Source organism: Pungitius pungitius, chromosome 15 (genome assembly GCF_949316345.1).
Source record: "Pungitius pungitius chromosome 15, fPunPun2.1, whole genome shotgun sequence".
Classification (NCBI taxonomy): domain Eukaryota; kingdom Metazoa; phylum Chordata; class Actinopteri; order Perciformes; family Gasterosteidae; genus Pungitius; species Pungitius pungitius.
In genome coordinates, this window is record NC_084914.1 from 2,882,717 (window position 1) to 2,894,728 (window position 12,012).

Below are 12,012 nucleotides of genomic sequence, written 5' to 3' on the forward strand. Positions count from 1 at the left end.
TGTATCAGATATAACCCATGTACTTTAATCCTGGAGACTTGTGAACAAAAGTAATTTTTTGTATTTGACCTTTTTGCATATTAGGTGAAAGTGAGAAACCAACAAGCATGTTTTAATGGATTACTAACTTTTATATCTACATTATTTGACAGATATCAATAAAAAGTGTAATAACCAGCCAGAGGAACTTTTCCCATTTTCAAATGTTGCTCTCTCCAAATAATTTATTAACCATCAATTACCCAAATTGTCACCATTTCAAAACATAGACTAAATGCTAGAGTATTACAGACATTACATAAACTACAGAATTATGTGTCATAATATGTTATTGTCATTCAGTTGCAATATTGCAAATATATATAATACCCGGACACCAAGGTAATATCCAGGTATTTCTATTTGACTGAATGTATCGAAAAGACACAATATAACATAAACCCTAAGTACTGTTCTTCAGCCCAATTATCAGGTACTTGTACTCTGCTACATAATAACAGGTATATTTATTTACCAAAATTTGTAATGGATCAAATGTATTGTAACGTTCCTGTAGTATTTTGTTTTAAAGTTATTTCAGTACTTTGAATATTTCAATCTCCTTTGTAAAGTCTTGCTACTTTGTAGTAATTTGTGTCTGTGACTGTACTGAAGACTTTGCAGTGAATGGCTGCACAACGGACTCATTCAAAGAAAATGAGTCGTCTTAAACCTACTTTTGCGTCCGGGGGGCAGAAGCAAACTGATTTCCCCACGCAATCAGCAGAGGGGGAGAAACTGCGCTCCACGAGCAGAGCGAAAGCACAACGAGAACGAGAGACACTCAGGAAGTTGACAGGGGAAGTTTAGCGGTTTCTTGCGTCATCACTTTATGCTGCTGCTTGTGTGCCGCTGCAGAGTTGAAGGTAGGAACCGTCGCTATTTCCACCGTTTCATACCCTCTCTTTCCTACGGTGGGGGGGCCTTTTCGGGTCTTTTCGGGCCTTTGCGGGAGGGAAGCCGAGCGGCGGCAGGTGTCGGTGAGATGGAGGCTGTGCAGAGTGAGTTTGAAGGCCTGTGCGAGTTGACGCGAGGAGCGTTTTTCGACTTCCGCTGCAGAAACACGGTGGGGGGGGGGGAGAAAAAAAACAGAGGAGTCCGCCATGGCCGTGAAACGTGCCCCCCCCCCCTCCCCCCTCCCCCCTAGGAGTCGGACCGGTGGCCGGGGCCTCCGTCCTCGGACCGGAGCTCGGGGTGGAGGTTTAGGTCGGTCCACAGTACGGCTGAAACATTCACAGGCTCACTTCCCTGAATAGGAGAAGTACTGCGGCAAGGGTGTGGCCTTTCATTTCAAACGTGTATCTGAGCGCATCACAGGGGGGGGGGGGGTGGAGGGGGAAGTGAGGAGCCGCAGGAGCACGCTGACGATTCAACGCCACTTGTTGTTTGATTCTCGATGGGGGGGGGGGGATGGTCAAAGTGAAGCCGGCGTCCACGCGTAGGAGCTCCCCCTTTTTTCTCATCTGTGCTTTCTGCAGGGCGGGGGGCGATGAACCGGAGCACGTCCTAACGCTTCGAAGGAACCCAGATGCAACGCGGCCTACAGAGCAAACGACCTGCGCCCAGCGGCATGCACTGAGGCCGAGGAGACCGGAAAGCAGCAGCAGCAGCAGCAGCAGTGAGACCCGCCGGGGGGTCGGCACACAGGAAGACATGCGGAGAGTTCGGAGGAAGGGCGGGAACAAGGAGAAGGTGTTTGGATGTGACCTTCTGGAGCACCTGACCGCCTCCTCTCAGCAGGGTAAGGGGACGCGTGCAGCATTACAAAAAAAAAAAAGGCAATAAATCCGCAGAAACGACAGCGTTGACTGGCCAGAGACGCCGGAATGAACAAGCAATGATTATGTATGTAGATCATGTATCTGACACGATCAGAAGTGTCGCTCGAAGTTTGAGAACATTTCAAAACCACAAATGACATCCTCTAAACGTCACCCCCACCCCCACCCCCTCCGGTTGGTAACGGAACCATTGAACTGGATTGATTGTCGAATCCTCGTAGACGTTTATTCATCCGATCGGGTCGGAACACGCGGGTTCTCACTTTGTTCATTTATTCCTTCATCAAGCCTCAAACCAAGCGCCCGCTAAGCCCACCGGGTCTGCTCGGGATCCTTTTGGGTCGCGGGCTTCGCGTTTGTATCTGGAGCCTCGCACGCGTACGATCGGAAGAACCCGGCATCACAAATAGCAGCGGTCGAACCTCTCTGTACGTGACCATCTCGCAACAAGATGAGACGCGTGAGAGACGCACTTAGAGGCAATGCAGCTAAGATGCGTGTTTGGACCCTTTTAAACGGTCTCACCACAGTTCCTCAGGTCCTGCGATGCTGCAGCGAGTTTGTGGAGACGCACGGGATCGTGGACGGCATCTACAGGTTGTCCGGAGTCTCGTCCAACATACAGAAGCTCAGGTGAGTTTCCTCGTACCTGATGAAACGCTTCACTGCAGAAGCTCCGTGTCGATGCCAACGGGATGGACGTGTGCGTGCGTCCAGGGGGGAGTTTGAGAGCGACGGGGCCCCGGACCTCAACAAGGACCTGTACCTGCAGGACATCCACTGCGTCAGCTCTCTGTGCAAAGCGTACTTCAGGGAGCTGCCGAACCCTCTGCTCACCTACCAGCTGTATGACAAGTTTGCCGTGAGTAGAACCGGAGGCCCGCGAAGCGTCCCGTCCCGCCCCCTCTCCCCCCCCCCCCCCCGCTTACTGATTCGGGGGGGGGGTGTCGTCTCTGTGTCACGCAGGAGGCCGTGGCCATCCAGCTGGAGGAGGAGCGGCTGGTGAAGATCAGGGATGTGCTGAAGGAGCTTCCGGAACCACACCACAGGTACCTTTTTTGAGCGCACGGAAATCTCACAGGCGACGCGAAGCCGGACCCTGACGCCGCGCTCCCTCTGCTGCTGCCCGACAGGACTCTGCAGTTCCTGATGCGGCATCTGGTGAAGATGGCCTCGTACAGCGCCGAGACCAACATGCACTCCAGGAATCTGGCCATCGTCTGGGCCCCGAATCTGCTCAGGTTTGCTGACACGATGATGCGTGATGATCATGGATCAGATGAGGTTTCTGATCATGGAATTCTGATGGCTTAACAGCAGTGGGTTTTGACGACAGCGATGTTCCTTCCTGTGTTACGATCACACACTTTTGGGGTGGATGCTTTGAAGTTCTGTGCGACGATGTTATAAATGATCAACGCTTTTTTTTTAAAAACGCGGTCATAACTTCCCTGCATCAATTGATCCGCACGTTCAGGTCAAAGGACATCGAGGCGTCCGGGTTCAACGGTACAGCGGCCTTCATGGAGGTCAGGGTTCAGTCCATCGTGGTGGAGTTCATCCTCAACCACGTCCCTCAGCTGTTTCCAGAAGAAGGTGACACACACACGCCGCCATGACGGTTGCACTGGATATTGCGTCATCCGTTTTGAATGAAGTGCAGATATTTTGGGCGCCAACGGATCTGCCATGTTCAGGTTGGTCCAATGAGAGAAGGAAGTCCCTCCCCTCCCCGTCACCGATGCCCAATCAGGACGAAGGGTTTTTCAAGAGTCATCCTTTCCCCAACTTTGGTCAAATCAGTCCGGGAGACGGCCCTCTACCCATCAGACCGTACCACTCAATCATCGAAGGCACCGACAAGTGAGCAGAGTCATTTATTATTAGGATTTTTGATACAGAGGTCAAAGGTCAAACATGATCAGATGGTAAATCATGAAAAGGACGAGTGCTGCAGCTAAAATGAACAGATTTAGTTGTTTCAGATGTTGAATCGTCTTGCTTTCTGTGCCTTGTTCAGGAGGAAAGGGTCTCTCAAAGGCAGGAAGTGGATGAGCATCTTCAACATCGGAGGAAGATTCAACGACCCGCGGCGGAAACACAAACACTCATCCAAAGGTACACACCACGCACACGAGTCCTGGAAGCTGCTCTTATCCTTAAGTTTAAATTTGCTTTAAAATCAATTGCAATGTTTTTCCTCTGTTAATTATATTTTCACCACATTCCATAAATATAGTTAATATGTCAAAAAAACTCTTATTCAAGTTTATGGGGGGGAAGGATACTCATTTCTCTGATATTGGTGTTGAACACAGATGCTCATTTTGTAATTGTTTATATATATATATATATATATATATTTTAATCAAGGCCTTTCTTTAACATTAACATTAACAATTTGTTTTTTAACCAATATTCTTTTCGTTTCTTTTCATGATCTATTTTTTTTACTTGATATTGTTTTTTTTTCCACTACATTTGTCAACATTTTCATATTTTTTTCAAAACATATTTTGACTTTTTTTCCATAATAGTTTTCGACCTAAATTTGGCTGATTTAGATCTATTTAAAACTTCCCTTTTCTTCATCCTCACCTCAACTTTCACACGATGGTCCTGAAACACTTGTTTTCTCCAGAGAAAGAAAGACCCAGTCTGAGACCAGCGAGGAGCATGGACTCCCTCAGCCAGCCGCTGTATCCAAATGAAGGTGCTTCTTCCGTCACGCAATAGAAGAAGACTAACTCCTGTATCAATATATATAATTGATTCAATGACAAGATTGGATCAGAACACAAGACAGTCGCACTTTGCCTCAAAGCATTTTCCCGTCTTTTTTCTTCCAGGTTCCAGACGTGCGGCCCAGCGGCCCCCCTCCACCAACGCGTCCCCCCTCCTCACCTCCTCCGCCCCGTCCGGCCCCGAGGCCGCGGCCTCCGCCGGGGCGCTGGGTGGCAGCGAGTACGCCGTCACCTACCGCAGGGGGACCGGGCTGGTGAGCGGCGGCTCGGGGACCCAGGGCACCTACACCTGCCTCGACCCCGAGGGCCTGGGCCTCTCGGACGGCGAGACCCTGCAGTCCAGGTCCCCGGGGATCTCCAGCAAAGGCCGGAGAGCCGCCATGCACATCACGGGCCCCACCTTGGTCACGGTGCCCCTGCACATCACCTCCAACCTGGCACTAGGGGTGCTGCACGGGGGCGGGGGCGACCGGGTCATCCACCGGGGCAGAGACAGAGAAGGAGGCGACCGGGTGGAGGGCCACGAGGGAGGAGAGAAGGTGGCGAGGAGGGAGAGCAAAGGGGTGGAAAGGAAGGTGGAGGAGAGCAAAGGGGTCGAGGAGGAGGAGGGTAATCACAGGGAGAAGGCGACAGACGGGGGGGGGGTGGTGGAGGCAGAAGGGAGCGAGGGGGCGGGCGGAGGTGGCGAGGACGCAGGGAAAGGAAAGGAAGAGGAGGAGGAGGAGGAGGAGGAGGAGGAGGTCGTTGAAGAAAGTGGGTTGACGGGGGAAGCACGACGCGTCTCCAGAGAGGAGCGAGCCGAGAGCCTGACCTCCAACACCGGGGGGGATGAATACATGGGTAATTTCACCCGTTGTCGTGGCCTCACGCGCGTCCATCTCATCCGCACAACACGAAAACCTAATTCGAGATCGTCTCGCCCTTCTCCCGAAGACATGGAAGGGCCGAAGCTGGCGGACCGCTGGCCGCAGGCGACTCAGCGCGACGACCACGGCGACGACCACGGTGACGACCACGGTGACGACCACGACGACCACGACGACCACGACGACCATGACGACCACGACGACCACGCGTTTGACACTTCCGACGTCCTCCACTCAACTGTAGTGGAAGAGGAGGATCAGGAGCTGTCCTGCTACGTTCAAGATAACTTTGACTTCCTGGACCACATGGACTGCAGCACCCCCTACCAGGTGCGTGGGGCTGCGGCGTGACAGGCGGCGGCGCTTTGAGGCATTTTTTTTAAAAAAACGGAAAACGGATAAATGTTAAAAGTGTTCTCCCTTCCCTCGTCTCCTTTGACCTCCCAGGTGAACGAGTTCTCCGTCGAACCTCCGGGCCACTCGGACGACGAGTACGAGGTCATGGAGCAGCCTCCGCCCGCCGCGGCGGCCCGACCCGTCCCTGACCCTCGGACCCAGGGCCCGGCGGGGTCGAGTCCACACAGGCAGCTCAGCATCGACTCACAGCACCGACACACTAAATCGCTCAGCTTGCCTTACCTGACGTCGCCCGTCTTCGGATCCAACGAGTCCTGCTCCGAGGAGGAGGCGGCGGTGGAAGACAGCGACGACAACGATTACAGCAGCGAGGAGGACGAGGGCATGTTCGCCAAAAGCCTTCCCGGCAGCTTCTTCGCCGAGATTTCGCCCTTCGGAACTGACCCCGACGAACCGGACGCCCGCGCTCCCGTCCCCGGGCCCCGGTCGGGGAGCCCCGAGGACGGGGGAGGCCCGTCTCTGAGAGTAGGCCTATCCGCACGTGAGGAATCCACCGCCGGAGGCCAGGAGGAGGACGAAGGGGAGGAAGATGGACTGAGGGAAGAGGAGCAAGCAGACCGGGAAGAGGAAGATCACCAGGGAGGAGACACGCCGGAAAGCCAGAAGCAAAGGTGAACCCGATTTGACCGGCACAATAAGTGCAGACGATGTGTTTATTACAGGCGTTCTTACTCAATATTTGAATATTAGGTCATAAAGCTGCACCGGTGGAAGCTCTTATTGATCAACTCACATCCTTTAGTCATAAACATGTCTGTCTGTCACTTGTTTCGCAGCCGAGCGACAGCGGAAGACGTCCTGGAGGATCCCCAAAGCGCCGAGGAACAGCCTCTCCCTCCACCTGACGTCCCGCCGCCCGCCGACGACCAATCGGGCGACGCGGCCGAGGAGATGGCGGGCGCGCTCGACGACCACCGCGGCGAAGATCCACCTCGCCACGAAGGTCCTCATGCGACCCAGAGAGACGCTGTTGACATTTCTTCAGAGGGGTTCAGGGACTCCTCAGTGGAGGCGACACAAGAGAGGGACGGAAGGGAGGACGGAGGAGAGGATGGAAGGGAGGACGGAAGGGAGGACGGAGGAGAGGATGGAAGGGAGGACGGAAAGGAGGACGGAGGAGAGGACGGAGGAGAGGATGGAAGGGAGGACGGAAAGGAGGACGGAGGAGAGGATGGAGGAGAGGATGGAGGAGAGGATGGAAGGGAGGACGGAGGAGAGGACGGAGGAGAGGATGGAGGAGAGGATGGAGGAGAGGATGGAAGGGAGGACGGAGGAGAGGACGGAGGAGAGGACGAAGAGACAGAGGACACGTGCCCGGAGATGTTTGAGGGGAAAGTAAGTGATGATGACGACGGGTGGGAGGAAGGCGGGGAAGCGACAGCTGAGCAGGCAGGTGACGAAGAGCAGCGCGACGCTGCTTGCGTTGAACTCGAGGACGCTGCGTGCGAAGGGACGAAGGCCGAGGAGAGCGGGCAGACGGACGGGGAGGGAGACGCGATCGCCGACGTCCGGGCGGGAGGGGAGGACGCGGCGGGGGAGGAAACGTCGGAACGCGACGAAGGGGGGACCAACGAGGCAGCGGGCAGCGTGGAGGTAGAGGAGGAGTCGACGGGGGAGGCTGAGGAAAAGGAGGCCGACCCACCGAAGACGAGTGAACAGGAAGTGCCGATCGAAGGGAAGCCCGCGCAGCGCCACCAAAGAGTGGAACTGGTTTTAAAAGAGAGAGAAAGAGACAACGAGGATGAAGAGAGAGCCGACAAACAACCCCGAGAGGCCAGGGGTGACGCGAGCCAATTGATGGAGGGCAGAAAATGGGAGGAAAGTGGCCCAGGAGGAGGAGGAGGCGTAGGAAGGCAACTGGTCATCTCCAAACATCCGAAGGTCTACCAGGCCAAAGCGGTGCCGGTGGTGCCGCCCAAGCCGCAGCACTGCAAGATCACCGCCATGTCCCTCCGGCAGCAGCAGCAGCAGCACGGAGAGGCGAGAGGCGGCGACCCGGGGAGGGAGAACACGGCGAGGGTCGCGGCGGAGTGGGAGAAGGTCTGCGCGGGAGACGGCGAGGAGGAGGCGGCGGCCCGGGGGAGGAGGGAGAGGCCGGCGCTCTGGGGAGGGGAGAGGGGAGAGAGGGAGAGAGGCAGGGACGGGGAGGAGAGCAGGAGCAGTCCCCACAGCATGTGTTTTGACGAGGCCGTTGCCATAGCGACCATGAGGCGAGAGAAGGAGAAGGAGGGCGAGAAGGAGAAGGAGAGGCAGAGGGAGGCACAGTGAAGACTTTAGTTCATTTTCTTTATTTGTACATTGATTCAAATTGTTTGTGACTATACAAACTATTTTTTCGACAAAGGGGCTTTGTACTTTCAATTCAGAACACGATGCAGTTTATCTGTGTGAATCTAAAGATGTTGTGTATTTTTTATTAGATAAAGAACTGTAGAGCTGACAGGTAATGAGAGAAACGTGATGGATGAAATGCAAATCTTCAATCGGGGAGCTAAAAAAGGAGCAGACCTGAAGTTAGATTGCCCTAAAACTGTAAAAGTGAAGAGCTGCTGATTCTGGTTAAACCCAGATTTTTTTCATAGCTTCCAAACTCTGGATCTGTAAGACTCTAAACTTTAAAGTGATCAGTCTTGAATCCAGCTCACTCCTGTGTGCCGTTGTCCTCCAAATATACCATACTTATATAATTATGTAATTATATAAAGTATATGTATTGTATCCAGTATATGTAGAAAAAAAGAACCGGTATTGCTGACCAAATAGTTATATGGTTGAATTTTGAAAGATGATATTTGATGAATGTAATGTCTGCAAAAGTAAATGTTATTTCTTGGACAGGGAAATAAAAAGATGTTTCCAAGATAGTGTCTGTGATTTTATTTTTTTTAATATTATTTGTTTTTGTTCTTTCATTCCGTTCACACACAAATATTAGCATACAACACATGAATTAAGTCTTAGTTTTGTAAATAGGCTTAAGAATTTGCTGTCAAAATATGAAAGTATCCTTGCACTGATGCGGATATTTGTGACGCGCGTGTATTAGGAGAGTTACGCCCGCCGCTTGCTACGTCACGTCCGCCCTGGAATCTTTCCGGAAGTAAAACAAAACAAAACAGCTGGGGAAGCCTCTTCCATTCGCCGCAGAAGCTGTTTTAATAAAGCTCGACACCCTGTGGCGTGCTTTCCCTTCCACTCGGCGGGATGTCGTTCGCCTCCTCTTTAGCCGCGCAGATCGCCGCCATCGTGGATTCCTTATCGAAAGCCGCCGTGGCCGAGATCTCGCAGCTGGTGGAGGAGGGCAGCCTGGTGCTGCGCCTGGAGATGTGTCGGAAGGACGCGGAGATCCAGGAGCTCAGGAGAAGTTTGAAGCGGATGGAGGTCGACCTCTGCAGCGCCCAGGAGGCGGCCGCGACCCGAGCCGCGGAGGACTTGCTGCGGGGAGGAGGTGAGAGAACCACGGCACCGAACCTCGTTCATAAACGCTGCAATTCAGACTTTGCATTCATTTAAAGTAAATATTCCCCCTTGTTAAAATATAACTTTGGATCCTTGACGGTGTTGCGTTGTCTACTGTTCAATTCGGCGTGAAGATGAATCCCTCACTTTTGTTTTTTCCTTTTGCAATACAAAAATATAAATGTCCAATATGACATCATGCAATTGTTTTATCCCAACTCAAAACCAAAATGCATGCAGATCACTATAATCTAAGAACAAGTAACCAACCCAATTGAAGAGCCCATTCATTTCTCTTTTAATATTATTTTTTGTAGTCATTTAATGCTCCTCCAGGTGAACAGGATATGTCAATAGCCGAGGGCTCCTAATGTCTTCAGGCATAACAGACAAGCTTCACACCCAAATGGGACATTAATCTACCTAATCTAACATCAAACGTTGGTAAACATTGTGGGAAACCAGCCGCCCGCTGAAATGAGGGATTCAGCGCTTTTATGTTCTGAAGACGGGAGAAGTTCTGAGGACCCACGCAGGTTGCTGTTTAATTTAAATATGAAGTCTATTTAAAGTTATTGATGCTGTATGACAGACAGACACGTGTGAAAAGTTGCTTTGATGTCAATTCCCAGGTGAAAGGGAAGCCCAGAAAAGCTGCGCGGTGTACCTGGAGCCCGCTCACTGCCTGTCGCTGCCCGGACCCGGTACCGAGGAGCGCCGCGACACGAGGCCGCCGGTCAAACGCGAGCCGGCGGACGACGACGACGACCCCGCCCCGCAGGAAGCCACGGACGACCCCGCGTCAACGGACATGTGCTTCGAAGCGGGCGACCCGGACGACCCCGTCTGGCCCCCTCCGGCCTGCGGCATGTTTGAGACGAGCGCCCCGCCCCACCGGGCCGAGGGACACGCCGCTCGAGGGGACGCCGGCGGTTCCGGCGACGCGTCGCCGACCGCCGAGCAAGTGGCAGATGACCCCCTGAGCGTGCCGATCAAGGTGGAGGTGGAGTTTCGACCCATGTGCATGGTGAGCGAGGCTCGCGGCGGAGGGACGGGGCTCGCCGCCTCTCGCCCTGCGGACCGGTACTCGCCGTTTGCTCCGCCGCGGGCCGGCCCGTCGGCCGCCGAACCTCCCGCGCCGGGGTCAAACGCAGGCGACCGCGTCGTCAACGGCAACAACAACAACAACAACCCGAGGGCCAAAAGGCCGGCCAACGTGTGGAGGTCGAATCTGAAGGTGTTCCCGCGCGTGTCCCAGCCCGAGGAGCACAGGGCCTCCCACCAGCTCTTCAAGCCCTTCCGGTGCCTCAAATGCGGCAAGTCGTTCACCCAGAAGACCCGGCTGAAGACGCACCAGAGCGTGCACACGGGCGAGAGGCCGTTCAGCTGCAAGATCTGCGGCAAGATGTTCTCCAGGCAGGACAACTGCCTGAGGCACGAGCGGTTCCACAGCGGGCTGAAGCCCCACAGCTGCGGGCGGTGCGGGAAGAGCTTCACCGTGCTGGGCAACCTCAAAATCCACCAAGAGATCCACCTGCAGGGCAGATAGCGACATCAACCGCAGACTTTGGTCCATGTGCTTTGGCTGTTTTTTTGATACAGCGAATTCAAACACAGAAAGAAGAACTGAAGGGAACTGAAGAGTTGGAAATGGAGGCTCATCGTATCGGCCAATAAAATCGCCCCAAACGTGCTGTTATTTGTAGTTTGTTGGGTCCATTTCGGCCTTGGATCCCCGTTATTTAGTGGATTTCTTGTAGCCGTTTTTGAGGTTGGCCTCTGATCGGTTCACGGATGCAGAGATGCAGCGAGCTGCTTTCTTACGGCTTCGTGAAGCGGGAATCTGGTGACGGCCTCCTTTCTCACATTGGTACATTTTTGATGTTTCTTTGTCTTCATGAAGACGCACCTTTCCAGACAGTTATTTTCAACCTAAAATCACTTTAGCTTCATTCAACTAATCATGTGGTCAATTAAATAATTTTGGGTGCATCAGTGATTATTTATGTGCGTCATAGTTAGGGGAGTTTAGGTATCTGTGACTGTGCATCACTTCTTGTTTTAATATTTGCACTTAATTTAAATCTGTGTAGAGATTTGTTTTGCTTGGATTTAAAGTGTGTAAACGTTCCCAATTTTAATTTTTCTATTGTTCTTAAAAGTTTGGTTCTCGTGTTTCCCCTGTTGCATTTTTGAATAAATATATATATATAGATATAATGATGTAAAATGTAGTAAAAATTCATCTATATTGTTTGTTTTGTTTATAATTTGTTTCCCATGTTTTTAAATCTGAACTTCCTATGAGAGTGAATGTGGTTTAAAGAAGTAGTATTTTGTTGTGAGAAAAGGCAATTAAAATAAAATGAATATTTAATAGTTGTCTGATCCTGCCCAGCGTGTCTTCTCTGTATTCATCCGACTGCTTGACTTGATTTACACTTCAAATTATTAATGAGAATATAGTGACTAATAAAATTATATTTAAAGAATACAAAAGAAGGTATTTCTTCCTTAATCCTTCTGCTGTAATTCACACGATGTTTGCTTCTTTAAACTTCTTTAAACAGATCAGTTTAATACACAACGCAGTACTTTTTCTACTTTGTGTTCTACGTTTTTTGTTTTTTTCAAACATCTGTGAAACCTCCTAAAGAGCACATGCGCTGCGCCTCTGCTCCCTCACTTACGGTATTTATGACATCA

General features: G+C 52.0%; 3 protein-coding genes across 3 annotated transcripts in view; 2 read left to right on the top strand and 1 right to left on the bottom strand.

Moving 5' to 3' along the window:
* Nucleotides 1-12,012, bottom strand: part of LOC119206994 (uncharacterized) — a gene marked incomplete at its 5' end in the record, with an annotated part of 242,444 nt that overhangs the window by 208,806 nt on the left and 21,626 nt on the right. The window lies entirely within an intron of this gene.
* On the top strand, nucleotides 549-8,683 carry si:dkeyp-68b7.12 (uncharacterized). The gene is made up of 14 exons (XM_037457362.2): nucleotides 549-905; nucleotides 1,518-1,780; nucleotides 2,351-2,453; nucleotides 2,538-2,682; nucleotides 2,787-2,869; nucleotides 2,954-3,061; nucleotides 3,298-3,416; nucleotides 3,518-3,683; nucleotides 3,841-3,938; nucleotides 4,462-4,533; nucleotides 4,670-5,404; nucleotides 5,498-5,760; nucleotides 5,878-6,458; nucleotides 6,624-8,683. Exons 2-14 carry the CDS (start codon nucleotides 1,693-1,695, stop codon nucleotides 8,113-8,115), a joined length of 4,053 nt encoding a protein of 1,350 aa, XP_037313259.2. The 5' UTR covers nucleotides 549-905; nucleotides 1,518-1,692; the 3' UTR covers nucleotides 8,116-8,683.
* LOC119206758 (zinc finger protein 629-like) lies at nucleotides 8,937-11,662 on the top strand. Its single transcript, XM_037457576.2, has 2 exons — nucleotides 8,937-9,295; nucleotides 9,939-11,662. The coding sequence occupies exons 1-2, from the start codon at nucleotides 9,052-9,054 to the stop codon at nucleotides 10,853-10,855; spliced, it is 1,161 nt and encodes a 386-aa protein (XP_037313473.2). The 5' UTR covers nucleotides 8,937-9,051; the 3' UTR covers nucleotides 10,856-11,662.

Bases quoted from the DNA above. Each gene is read 5' to 3' on its own strand.
- si:dkeyp-68b7.12 (XM_037457362.2), top strand. From the start codon at position 1,693: ATGCGGAGAGTTCGGAGGAAGGGCGGGAACAAGGAGAAGGTGTTTGGA. The intron at 3,062-3,297 runs GTTTGCTGACAC...CCGCACGTTCAG, and splicing joins TGGGCCCCGAATCTGCTCAG to GTCAAAGGACATCGAGGCGT. The intron at 4,534-4,669 runs GTGCTTCTTCCG...TTTTTCTTCCAG, and splicing joins GCCGCTGTATCCAAATGAAG to GTTCCAGACGTGCGGCCCAG.
- LOC119206758 (XM_037457576.2), top strand. From the start codon at position 9,052: ATGTCGTTCGCCTCCTCTTTAGCCGCGCAGATCGCCGCCATCGTGGAT. The intron at 9,296-9,938 runs GTGAGAGAACCA...GTCAATTCCCAG, and splicing joins GGACTTGCTGCGGGGAGGAG to GTGAAAGGGAAGCCCAGAAA.